Genomic DNA, 13,078 nt, shown 5'->3' on the forward strand with positions numbered 1-13,078 from the left:
TGACCCCCCTTTCGCCTTCAGAACTGCCTTAATTCTACGTTTTACGTTGTACTATTTTAGTACAGTGAACTCGTTGTCATGTTCAAGAAAACAAATTTGAATGATTCAAGCTTTGTAACATGGTGCATTATCCTGCTGGAAGTAGCCATCAGAGAATGGGTACATGGTGGTCATAAAGGGATGGACATGGTCAGAAACAATGCTCAGGTAGGCTGTGGCATTTAAACAATGCCCAATTGGCACTGAGGGGCCTAAAGTGTGCCAAGAAAACATCCCCCACACCATAACACCACCACCACCAGCCTGCACCGTGGTAAGAATGCATGATGAATCCATGTTCTCATTCTGTTTACGCCAAATTTTGACTCTACCATCTGAATGTCTCAACAGAAATCAAGTCTCATCAGACCAGGCAACATTTTTCGGGTCTTCAACTGTCCAATTTTGGTGAGCGTGTGAAAATTGTAGCCTATTTTTCCAATTTTTAGTGGAGATGAGTGGTACCCGGTGGGGTCTTCTGCAGTTGTAGCCCATTCGCCTCAAGGTTGTGTGTGTTGTGGCTTCACAAATGCTTTGCTGCATACCTCGGTTGGAACGAGTGGTTATTTCAGTCAAAGTTGCTCTTCTATCAGCTTGAATCAGTCTGCCCATTCTCCTCTGACCTCTAGCATCAACAAGCCATTTTCGCCCACAGGATTGCCACAAACTGGATGTTTTTCCCTTTTCACACCCTTCTTTGTAAACCCTAAAAATGGTTGTGCGTGAAAATCCCAGTAACTGAGCAGATTGTGAAATACTCAGACCGGCCCGTCTGGCACCAACAACCATGCCACGCTCAAAATTAATTAAATCACCTTTTTTTCCTATTCTGACATTCAGTTTGGAGTTCAGGAGATTGTCTTGACCAGGACCACACCCCTAAATGCATTGAAGCAACTGCTTTGTGATTGGTTGATTAGATGATTGCATTAATGAGAAATTGATCAGGTGTTCCTAATAATCATTTAGGTGAGTGTATATATGTAAATTATAAAGTGTGTGAAGTAAGTGTGTTAGTCTTACTTCGACGGGTAGAGAGGAGGTGAATACTGGTGAGCCGGCCGAGGGCTGAATCCACTGCTGCTTATAACTAAAAAAAAAAAAACAGTTTGCAATCATTACAAACAATTTGTGATCCTATTAAATAGGCTCAAGTCTTATGATCCACAGTAATGATGAGATTAAAGGTATCAAAGTTTGATTTCAATCATTAATTTTACATAAATTGTTTATGTCTTACTCAGTCTAAAAAATTTACTTTCTTTGCTTCATTAAAAGAAATGAACAAAGTCAATGTAGCAAATGTTCTTACATTTATTTAGTGACTTAAGCTAGAATTATAGTCCCGTTTTTCCCATACATGGGGGTCCGCGTACATTACGTGCACCATCTGATTTTTATAATCACGCATACTTTGTTTGTAGAGGTCGTGCATGTGCGTGAAAGAGAATGTAGTTTGTAGCCCAGGAGATGCATTGCATTTTGTCAGAATGCGCATGCGTCAAACTTCTGTGTATGTGTACGAGTCAAACTATGTACATTCAACCGTGTGCGTACGCTTGAATAGACGTAAAAAACAGACTATACTCCAGGATTAATAGTGCTTTCTTTAAAGAAATCCTAACCTTTTATATTAGATTTTTAAAGGAAAACATCTTTGCAGCACTGCGAACTTGGCGCACAGTAACATCATCACGCCTGACTACTCCCCCTCTCGCTCAAAAGTCTGTCAATATTACTGCGCCCGAGTTCGAAGTGCTGCAAACTAAGTGCTCTTCTGCCATACAATATAGTTCTCATTTTTTATCCGCTTAAAAAATCGCCACGTTTTATTTCGTGCCACCATATCATGTAACTACTCATGTAACAGTCTTTAAACAGTAAAAAACATGGAAGTGTTTTGTGGCTTCTAAATTCATCCCTGTTTGGATCCTAAGGAATGAATGGGGCTAGGCTAATTGCTAACACATTCACAGCGAGCTGTACAAAGTTTAAATGCACGCATTGAAAAAAGATAGGTATGTATTAATTCATAAAGTTGAGGTAAGAACATAGTAAAATATTGGAAAACGGTGGTGTTATCCTTTAATCTCACATATTTAATGTGCACTCCTCAGACTTTCCAGATCTCACTGTATTTTTAATTGCAATTTTTAACTGTAATGACACCTTTAATTGTATAAAGAAATGCACACACATACACACACACCTTGCTAGAGATATATTAACAGCTAGTATGAAGTGTCAGCTGTCATTTGTTTCTACTGCATGTGTACTTTATTACATATCAAAACCATAAAATAAAATGTGCACTGGACGTTTTCCATCTCAATAGCATTTGCCAAAAACCTTCAATTCAAACCCAAACACACACATGCACATGTTTTGATTGACAGCTCACAGTCTCTCTCAACAGCTGGATTCAATTTAACAAAAAGCAAAAACATAGATATATAAAAATAACAGGAAATATTCTCTAAAAATCAATCCTCTCTCTACATCAAAGACTATCAGCGTTTCCTCTGAGCTGTTCTCTTCTCTTAATTTTTGGAAACTGATGTTGACCGGAAAAAAGAAACATCACAAATGAGATCTCTCCAATATTTAACTATTTCACCCAGTCAGCAATGAGTTAAATTTAAGACCACATAGTCTCCTGTTTCTCAAATGTTTCTCTTAAGAAAAGAAAAGTTTCAGAAGAGATCTCAACAACTGTTGTTTTTCTACTTTTATAGGAAAAACAGCACACACAAAGTTAATACTTAACAGTAATATAACAGAGACCTCAAATAAATCCAGATCAATTAAAAAGCAGCCTCTAAACAATATATTTTCAAAATGGCTTGTCATAAATACCAAATCAACAGATCAACACATCAACATGTTGTAATCTTGTCTATAGAGACATCACACTCCACTGTGAACCTTAAGCAAGGGCCTCGACCTTCTCTACAGGGGAGCGAATGGCCATACGGTTTCTCAGTCACTGCGAGTATGTGTGAGCGGATCGATCTAAATAAAGAGTCTGAAGCTCTGATGACGTTCGCTCAAGGGCAGTACAAAGATTGGGGGCTCAAAGCTTTCGGCAGCTTCCCGAGCAGGATTACAGCCGACATTCTGCATGCAGTGCATATGAGTGAATGTGTGTGGATGTCTTACCTGAGCCAGTGTAAGAGTCCAGCACAGTGTCTCCCGCTGAGCTAACAGTCTCGCTGCTGTTCAGAGGCTCTGATTTAACTTAAAGAAAGAGATCAAGACATGCTATCAACTTTCAAACTCATTAACGTTATGCCAGTAAAGAAACAACAAATAAATTAGAATAAAAGCCTCTAAAATTTAAAAGCACTGCACGCGAACACACACACACACACACACACATCATATATGTACACTCCATAAACACATGCAGTATACCATCGTTCTTCATACTTGGGGCAGTGGGCGGAGTACTGCAGCCCAGCAACCAATCAGCTGTGTTTAGAATTGTCATGTTCTCTCCTGGGGGATGGGGGGGCGGAGTCAGATGTATAGTTGACTATATTACCCAGCTTCCACCATTTATAATTATTATTTTGTACTGTATTTATATACAAAAGTATTTGGACACTTAAGCTACACTTACACTTACCAAAATATGAAACCAAACAGCGTTTAGTTTTAAATAATAAAATACTGTTAAAAATTAAAGTGCACCTATTTCATTGCTAAAACACAAGGTTATTTTGTGTATTTGGTATAAAACAAAGTGTTTGTGCGGTTTATGGTTAAATAACACAGTATTTTCCACATAATATACATTTTTGTAGCTCCAGATTACCCTGTCGTCCTGAAACGCACAAATTTTGTACAAAACTCATCGATTTGAAAAGCGCTGTGTCCCTGAATAGCCAGCTAATCTGTACGTTGTGATTGGCCTGAATAGCTCTGACGTCAGCCGGAAATGTGACGCTCTTTACCATGTTTGAAAGATTCACTCACAATGCAATGCTAACAGGAGTTAACTTACAGGCTGCGTCCGAACTCCGAAGCGGGAGGAATTATGATAATGTCGGTCTTGTCTACATCACCAATCCCAGGAAGTAAACTGTTTCCTACAATACGTGTGTTTGTTGGAGTCCAAGAAAAGAGATTTACGAGACGATAATCGTTTACTTTGGAGTAAGTACCTTTTGCATATTGTTAACATGTAGCCTACTAATACACACTTACACACCGAAAAAAATGTACAATCGTGAATTGGAAGATATATGCTCTTTAAACCAATTTCCGACAAAAAAATTAAGACAATTTATGATTATTTATAGAATTTAGGGTTGTTGAAGGTGGTGTATGTCCAATGTTATTGTTTAATGTTAACAAACTATACTTGTGAACTACCAGCCAGATCTCACAGGAATTTGTACGTATTTTACCAGTTGGCTAATACAACTAATACAAATGAGGTGAATCATACAAAAACGTACGATTATTATAAAAAAACAATAATGAAACCCCAGCCCTTACCCCGCCTCGAACCCCAACATCACAGGAGCGAAAGCAAATCGTACAAAAATGTAGTAATGCGGTTTTCACACTGCGCTCGCCGCTGGGTTTGGCACAGCCAAGCGATTTGGGCTATGCTAGCCAGACCAAAGTAGGCGGAGTTTTCAAAACTTTCAGTGGCATTTCTATAAATTACTATAGTATGTGAAGGAGGAATACAGACGCTGCTGTTGCCTGTCTGTAACAAGCTACCTGACTTAAAACACACCTGACATGCCAACTTGAATTGATATGCATTTTTTTGACACAGCTTTTCCTCCGACGTCTCTATAGGAGCGTAAACTTGTATTAGGGGCCGTTCACATATCGCGTCTTTTGCACGCTCAAATTCATTATTTTAAATGTAGGCATGTGGTATGCGCATTGATAATGGAAGCGCATGGTCTGGACCCGCACGCAGCTCGTTTTTTCCACACCGCATCGTGTTAAAAACATTTTTCAGAACTTTTCAGAATGCCGCAAGCACACCGCAGGTCATGTGACAAGAACCTACGCGCCTAGCGTTTTTAGGCGTGACGTGAACGACCCTTTATACAGCTCCGGGAATTTCGACACACACAGTACAAGCATTTCATCCATTTTGCTTTTTGCGCTTGTTTGCCCCGTTTCTATTGGCCGCTCGGGTAATTGTCACAAAGCGCAGGTCAAAAACTAAACTATTTTGAACTTTGATTGCGGCGTGAACGCAAGCTGAAAATTAGTGGGTTTCATAGCGCACACCGCATCCTGTGTGAAAGCCGCATAATGTGGTCAATACAAATAATTATATGAATTAGCCACATCGTAAAATACATATGAATTGCCATGAGATTACATTGGAACTTCAATTGATAGGACACCAGTGTAAAGAAACTCACTTTTTTATTTATTTATCATATTTTAGGGGTGTCAACAATAATCGATTCGGCAATGCATCGCAATGCACGCATGCACGATTCAGCATCGATGCAGCAAAGTGTCATAATCGATTATGTCATTGTTTATTTTCTGGCCTCGAGTGGACAATAAAGTTGTGAAGTTTCAATTACTTATGGGGGTATAACAACAACAATCAAGATGGCTGAGCGGAGAGAGATGATCGTGATAGACGGGTAAATAAAAACGAACCCTTTTCCATGGAAAGTGGACATATGGGCACATTTCGGATTCTATGAAGTTAATGGGGAACTAGACAAGACTTACGTGGTGTGTAAAATTCTCATCTCATATAATTGTCATTGTCTTAAAGCTGCTAAGCTTCCGTTTTTGTTGAGAATAGTTGCACTTGACTTTACTACTTGACTGATAAAAATTGTGCCTTGTTGTGTACAGTAGAATTCTGATGCATCGCAATGCATCATAGAATCGAATTGAATTGAATCGTTACCTGGTGAATCGTAATTGAATCGAATTGTGAGAGCAGTGCCAATGCACACCCCTATCATATTTATTCAGATATTTATTCAGAAAAAGTTAAAAACAATAAAGATGTTCGAGCATTATACTGTATGCATTAGATACCATTTATTTTAATATTTTGTATCTAATGCAATAAAATGTAATGTAAATGTGTCTTAAGGCTAAATCCCCCTGATTCGACAAACACCTACCGACAACATTTTGAGTTTTTTGCCAACAGTCAGTGTTTGTTAATTATCTATTATTCTAAATAATTAAAGTAAATGTTACAAATAATATAAAATACAATAATCACTCAAGAGTGTGATCGTTGACATTCACAATAAAAATAAATTAATGTAATTTACATTAATTTATAACAAGCTTCAGCAAAAATATAGCCATCATTCTTGATGTCCCCATAGTAAATTATACAGACATGGAACAATACGATGGAACACTTTTATGAAAAGTCAAGTTTCCAAAATCATATTTTGTTTGGATGAGCTTATGGCAGTTCAGTGTGACACAGACACCCTGGCAGAAACAGCTTAACACTTCTTTTGATTCTGTATGTGTGTGTTTGCGAGGGAGAGAGAGAGCAAAAGTCCTCTTAAGTAAGATGAATGAGGCTTCACCAGCAGTGGGATTCATGTTGTGAGATGTGCGTCTGTGTGGGTGGTTGTGTAGGTGGACTGCATGTGTGTGTGTGTATGAAGGGATTGAGTCTAGGCTGTGAGCTGATGAGGTAGACAGAGGAGAATGTTGAATATGTCGATGTTTTGGCAGAAGCACAGTCCCAGTCTGTGTGTGTGTCATGCTGTTAAAATCATTAGCTGAGCTCTAATCTAAATGATTTACTGAGCTCTGCTTTGGTTTCTCTCTTTGTCGTTCTCTATTGTTTCATTTCGGCAAAAAACAGGAGAGATCACACACAACATTAGCGTTGAGGAAGCTACGTTAAATTATGATTAGCTTGAAATATATTTTAAACAGTCAAGCTACTTATTTAAATTCAACAAAAAGTAGTTGACTAAAGTGAAGCCCTTACAGGGAATATTTTTTAAATAAATTAATTGAAAATGGCAAAACATTTGTTGGCTTGTTTGTTAAAATACTACTTTAATAAATAAAGTAATAAATACTTTGTCCACGTTTTTTAATCAGCATGATCTCACAAAGTTCTGTGGTATAGTCACAGAATATTTGGCTCATTTATCCGTGTCATTTTCATGGATCGTCATTTTTGGTGGCTGTACCACGGACTTTCTTTCTGTCTCATTGTCATGTATTGGTTATTCAACTGCTTTTTCCTATTTTCAAACCATTGTCGCTTCGATTTAGGGTTAGATTTGGTGTTTGCGTTAGGATGTCACTTTAATTATTGGTTTATACTATTTAAAAAAAAAAATATTTTCAGATTTTTAAACCATTATCGCCTGGTGTTAGGGTTAGAGTTGGGTTTGGGTAGGGATGTCATTTTATGTAAATCTAACCCTAAACCGAAGCAACAATGGCAAGAAAATAGAACAAAACAGTTGAGCAACCAACCCGTCACAATAACACGGAAAAGAAAGTACGTGGCACGGCCACCGAAAAATGCGGAGATTCGTGACAATGACACGGATAATTGAGCAAAATATTCCGTGATAATAACATGTAAATTTACGGAGCCCCTAAGGGGACGTGGAGCCAAAATTAAATTAAGTTTAGTTTTGCGTAGGCACGTGAAACTATGGCATGCTTGCGTAAAAACTATCGCGTGTGTGCGTGAAACTAATGCGTTTAGATTTCGCGGGTTAGATTTGGTGTTTGTGTAAGGATGTCACTTTAATTATTGGTTTATACTATTTTTTTTTTTTTTTTTATTTTCAGATTTTTAAGCCATTATCGCCTGGCGTTTGGGTTAGAGTTGGGTTTGGGTAGGGATCTCATTTTATGTAAATCTAACCCTAAACCGAAACAACAATGGTAAGAAAATAGAACAAAACAGTTGAGTAACCAATATGTGACAATGACACAGAAAAGAAAGTCTGTGGTACGGCCACCGAAAAATGTGGAGATCCGTGACAATGACACAGATAAATGAGCAAAATATTCAGTGATTATAACACGGAAATTTACGGAACCCCTAAGGGGACGTGGAGCAAAAATGAAATAAAGTTTAGTTTCGTGTGCTTGCGTGAAACTTTCGCGTGCGCGTAAAAACGAAAGTTTCACGTGCTCACCTGATAGATTCACTCACACGAGCACACAATAGATACACGTGCACACGCGATAAGATTCATGTGCGCACGTGAAAGTTTCGTGTCACCTTAGGGGCTTGGTAGACATTCGTGAGATCAGGTTGTTTTTAATTCATAGATAATAACAAATTTTAATTATATTTTGACCATTAAACTAGGAAATGTCCCGCTTTCATTTTAAAATCTGATCACCTTACTGTAAGGACATGGGTTTGATTGCTAAGAAGTACTAATAAGTAACATTGGTTGCTTTGGATAAATCTTAACAAATCTGAAAAAAGTATTTTGTTACTTAAATGTTGTCATTGTACTGAAAAGGTTTCACAGCATCAAACACTCGCTCGCTAAAGTGCTGAGGGTCCATTAAGCCTCACATATTTTTGCTCAATGTTTTCCTTTAAAACATTTGTTCAGCGTTTTCCTTGAGGACTGAACAGCGAGTAAGTGCGTGTTGACATCAGAGCGAAAATGAGAGTTTAAATGCAGGAAATACTTTTCTGTGCACCGCCGGGCTCCTGCTGAAACACGCACAGAAAAGTGCTGGTTAACATTTCCATACAAAGATCAGGTCTGTTTGCCGAGGATACGGCAGAGAAGACGCCGTGTGTTTGACCTCCGAGGTTATCCGCGAGCTTAGAAACCAGACAGAAGCAACTCTGCGAACGGTGCTAATCCATCGAACCTGCTCTGGACTGAACCAAAACCACCAGAACAAGAAACACTTTATCCCGGCGATCACACACCGCGACTCTATCCTGCTTTCAATTACCGCAAAAAAACTGCACAGTGTTGAACAAGGGCTGTACTGCACTAAGACTGATTTCCTGTTCTGAAAGCAACGCCCTGCTTGAAAGGCCCTATTTATCAGCTAATATATATCGCTCCCTAACTTGTGTATTTTTCTTATTCTGTCTTACCTCCTGTCCCATTTGTAGTGATGTTGTTGCTAAGGATGTTCTTGTCCAGTTTGGAGGTGCCATCATTGCCACTGTTAGCAGAGTGCTGAGGGTCTGTTAGGTCCTGCATTTCCAAGACCCTGTGACAGACACAACTCTGTTAAAGATATTCCCATTTAGATAGCATTAGTAAGATCAGGAGCTGACTGGGTGATGAGGCCTGGCACACACATGGCATTTACAATACATCCCAAAGGTGTTCATTGGTAATGACAACTCAATTTAAGTATTCAAGGGGATATTTTAAGTTTGAGCCCTACATTATGGACACAGTAAGCCAAATCTATTCACCTTCACTTCTGTTTAATAATAATTTTGCACTTCAGCTTGCAGATACAGTAGATATTACATAGATTATATCTATATTATATATATATATATATATATATATGTATATTATATATATATATATATATATATATATAGATAAATATTATATATATATATATATATAGATAAATATTATATATATATATATATATATATATATATATAATATAATATTTATCTATATATATGAAAGCATATATATATATATATATATATATATATATATATATATATATATATATATATATATATATATATACAGTACTGTGCAAAAGTCTTACTGTGGGTTCACACCAGCCACGTTTGAGGTGTCAAATTCGCGTCTACCGCATCTAGTTTGCCGCTTGAGACATTTTGAGTTTACTCGCTTCATTTGCGTGTGAAAGCCGCTAGTGAAATTTTAGTCATTGAGACATTCACCCCCCAGTCACATTAGTTACAAAAGACAGAGACAGAGCGACAGGCTATCATTCATTTTCAATGGGAGTGGCTGTTTGCCAGCTGCCGCTTGCCGCTGCACCGAGCAAGGTGGGGCCAAAATAGACAAGGATTCTATTTTATGCAAATGCTGAGCGATGCAACAAAGCTACTGCCAATCGGAATGTAGAGGCATCGTGACATAGGTCTGTGGCTCGAATCGAAGAAAAAATTCAAGATTTCTGTATATATCTGATAAGTTTGGCATTTTATCTCATATATTTTGTTACTTTTATCGAAAAAATAAATACTTTTAAATCCAAAAACATAGTTTTTTTGATACCATTTTTAGATACTAGCCAAAGAATGCCCATCAAGCGAGTGTGTGTCGTTCACTTTTGTAGCTAATGTGACTGTAGGGTTACACGGAAATTGCGTCACGGGAGAGGTTTCTGCGACTCCGCTTGCTTCCTGTAATCACGTCACTACTAGAGCAAGCTCCTGATTTGTAAACCCGGCGCGTTTTTCCATCGCTCAATTCGCGCGAACTAGACGTGCGAATGAGGCGGAATTGCGTCTACCGCGCAGCGCTAAACGTCTCATTGGCACCACGAGACCTCCAGACGCGCGTCAATGGTCTTTACATTGACTTAACATTGAAATCACTCGCGCTTGACGCCTCTACCGCAGCTGGTGTGAACGCAGCATAAGGCCACCATGCTACCATTAGGGGTTGTGCACACCAAAACTTGTAAACGTGTCTGAAAACGCCTGGACAACGCCGAATGCCAGCTGTTTTTTTAGCTGAGTGCCAGCTTTCTTCAGCTGAGCGCTTTGGTAGCTGTGATACTTTAGCTGTGAGCCGGTTGGTTGATGTGGTAATGCCCCAACCCTCCTCCACTGTGATTGGACAGCCGTGTGAGGACTGACAGTGACGAGCGGAGCTTTTTACCCAAAGTTGAATATTTTTTAACTCTAGGTGCTCAGCGCTGAGCGCGGAAAAATCGCTTTGGTGTGCATGCCCCCTTAGATTTGTTGTTTTTGCAATGGTACAGTGATCATATATAATTATTTCTCAGTCTCTTTATTAGAATACAACCAGAAAATACAGGAAATGTGTATGTAGTATTAAAACATTATAAAAGTATAAGATGAAGTGTCAAGTATTTAGGGCAAACTCCCCTTCTGCTTGAGCAATAGCAGGAAACTACAGAATCTCTTAAACCTAATTCTAATCGAATGACTTCAGGACTTCAGTCTCCTCAAAAAAGCTCAAGATGTGTTTCGTGCCAAGAGAGGTCACACTAAATACTGACTGATGCCTGAAGAATTTTTAGTTCTGAAAATTATTTTGTTTTTTAATTTTATGTCCATAATTCCTGTATTTTCTGTTTGTATAAAATAGACTGAAAAATAAATATGGATGGACATTAAACTTTGCAAAAACAACAAGGCTGGTGATGGTGGCCTGAGACTTTGCACAGTACTGTATATATACTATAAAATAACTATAGCTTTTATGGCATAAACATCTGTATGAAATATTGATAATGCATTTCATAGCAGACGGTGCTCAGACACTCATCAAGACACACATATTACCAGGACAGTTTGTTTTATTGAGGTACTGTGAAGCTGTCTGCTTTACACCCACTCACACACAATGACTTTAACATGCCTCGCTCTCTGTCTTTATGTGAACAAAATCACTCGCTCCCACGGTTCACTGGCATACACATTCATAAATAACAGACTAAATGGATTTCCCTGGATATTCGTTCTGCATAGAAACACTAGGTAGGGTGCGTTCACGTTACCTGTGCTCTACTGCTTCTGGAGCATGCAAATCAGCGGTGGATTTCTTCACCTGTGAAAAGACAAGAGGAGAGAGTTGATGGATTCATTTCTGACCCAGTGTATGATGTGATATTTTTAAATTAAATCTGTTTGATCAACTGATGCAACATGAATGAATGAAGTCCATTAACTCAGAAGAATAAAAATAAAATAAGTTGTACAATAATGTAAAACGACTATTTAACTTATTTAGCCATAAGGTGTATCCAAACTTAGTGACAGGTGTAATAGAAATAACACATTTGAACAACTGTACATTTACAGAGCAGCAAAACACATCATAGTTGTCAGTCCTGAATGTATCTACCTTTATCTAATCCTTCATCTTTGCATGTTATTCTTAAAATAAATACAGGTTTACAAGCCCACTTACTTTTCAATCCCACCCTTCCAACTACTCGTGTTCACAACTAGCTGTCTGTCCCTAACATACATTTAACAAAAGCGTGTACTTTGTGGATTCATTTCTTGCTGTCAATCATTAAGTTCTGTCGACCACTCAAAGGTTATAAAAATGACTGAAATAGCATTAATGTGTTTTACAACCAGAGTGGGACTAAAGGGAGTTACATCTGCTAGTAAACATAGTCAGTGTGAATGTAGGCCTATTGGACACATTTGTTTCTAAAAGCGTGACTTACAGACTCACAACCTTCACATTCACAACTTTCTCTAACTCTTGAATTGTATACTTAAAAGGGAAATTTCTCAAGATTTTTTTAAGATATCAAATAAATCTTTGGTGTCCCCAGAGTACGTATGTGAAGTTTCAGCTCAAAATATTATATAATTTATTTTAGCATGTTAAAATTGTCACTTTGTAGGTGTGAGCAAAAATGTGCCATTTTTGTGTGTGTCCTTTAAAATGCAAATGAGCTGATTTCTGCACTAAATGGCAGTGCCTTGGTTGGATAGTGCAAGTTAAGGGGGTGGTATTATCCCCTTCTGACATCACAAGGGGAGCCAAATTGCAATGACCTATTTTTTACATGCTTGCAGAGAATGGTTTACCAAAACTAAGTTACTGGGTTGATATTTTTCACATTTTCTAGGTTGATAGAAGCACTGGGGAACCAATTATAGCACTTAAGCATGAAACAAGTCATTTTCATGATATATCCCCTTTAAAACATAAACCTATCCCTCTATTTCTCTCTCTGTCTCTCTCTCTCTCTCACACACACACACACGCACACACTGCATTGTTTCTTTTTCTGGCAATATGTCTTAGTACTTTTTCTCGGTCATGCTCAATCTGTCTCAATACTGAGTTAATAAAACCATGGCTAAGATATCTCTCTTTGAATTTGTCTT

The 13,078-nt window shown here is 38.1% G+C and overlaps 1 protein-coding gene across 11 annotated transcripts in view; it reads right to left on the bottom strand.

The window, feature by feature from the left end:
* Nucleotides 1–13,078, bottom strand: part of eya4 (EYA transcriptional coactivator and phosphatase 4) — a 56,072-nt gene that overhangs the window by 18,815 nt on the left and 24,179 nt on the right. For 7 of the 11 annotated variants that reach the window (XM_073875429.1, XM_073875430.1, XM_073875428.1 and 4 more), the window contains exons 7-11: nucleotides 11,725–11,774; nucleotides 9,122–9,240; nucleotides 3,454–3,537; nucleotides 3,199–3,276; nucleotides 1,063–1,129 (exon numbers count right to left, since the gene is read on the bottom strand). In XM_073875429.1, the coding sequence (XP_073731530.1) occupies nucleotides 1,063–1,129; nucleotides 3,199–3,276; nucleotides 3,454–3,537; nucleotides 9,122–9,240; nucleotides 11,725–11,774 (398 nt within the window). The remainder of the gene's footprint in view (nucleotides 1–1,062; nucleotides 1,130–3,198; nucleotides 3,277–3,453; nucleotides 3,538–9,121; nucleotides 9,241–11,724; nucleotides 11,775–13,078) is intronic. The other 4 variants (XM_073875433.1, XM_073875435.1, XM_073875432.1 and 1 more) reach the window with 2 other exon arrangements.

Source organism: Misgurnus anguillicaudatus, chromosome 13, assembly GCF_027580225.2.
Source record: "Misgurnus anguillicaudatus chromosome 13, ASM2758022v2, whole genome shotgun sequence".
NCBI classification, from domain to species: domain Eukaryota; kingdom Metazoa; phylum Chordata; class Actinopteri; order Cypriniformes; family Cobitidae; genus Misgurnus; species Misgurnus anguillicaudatus.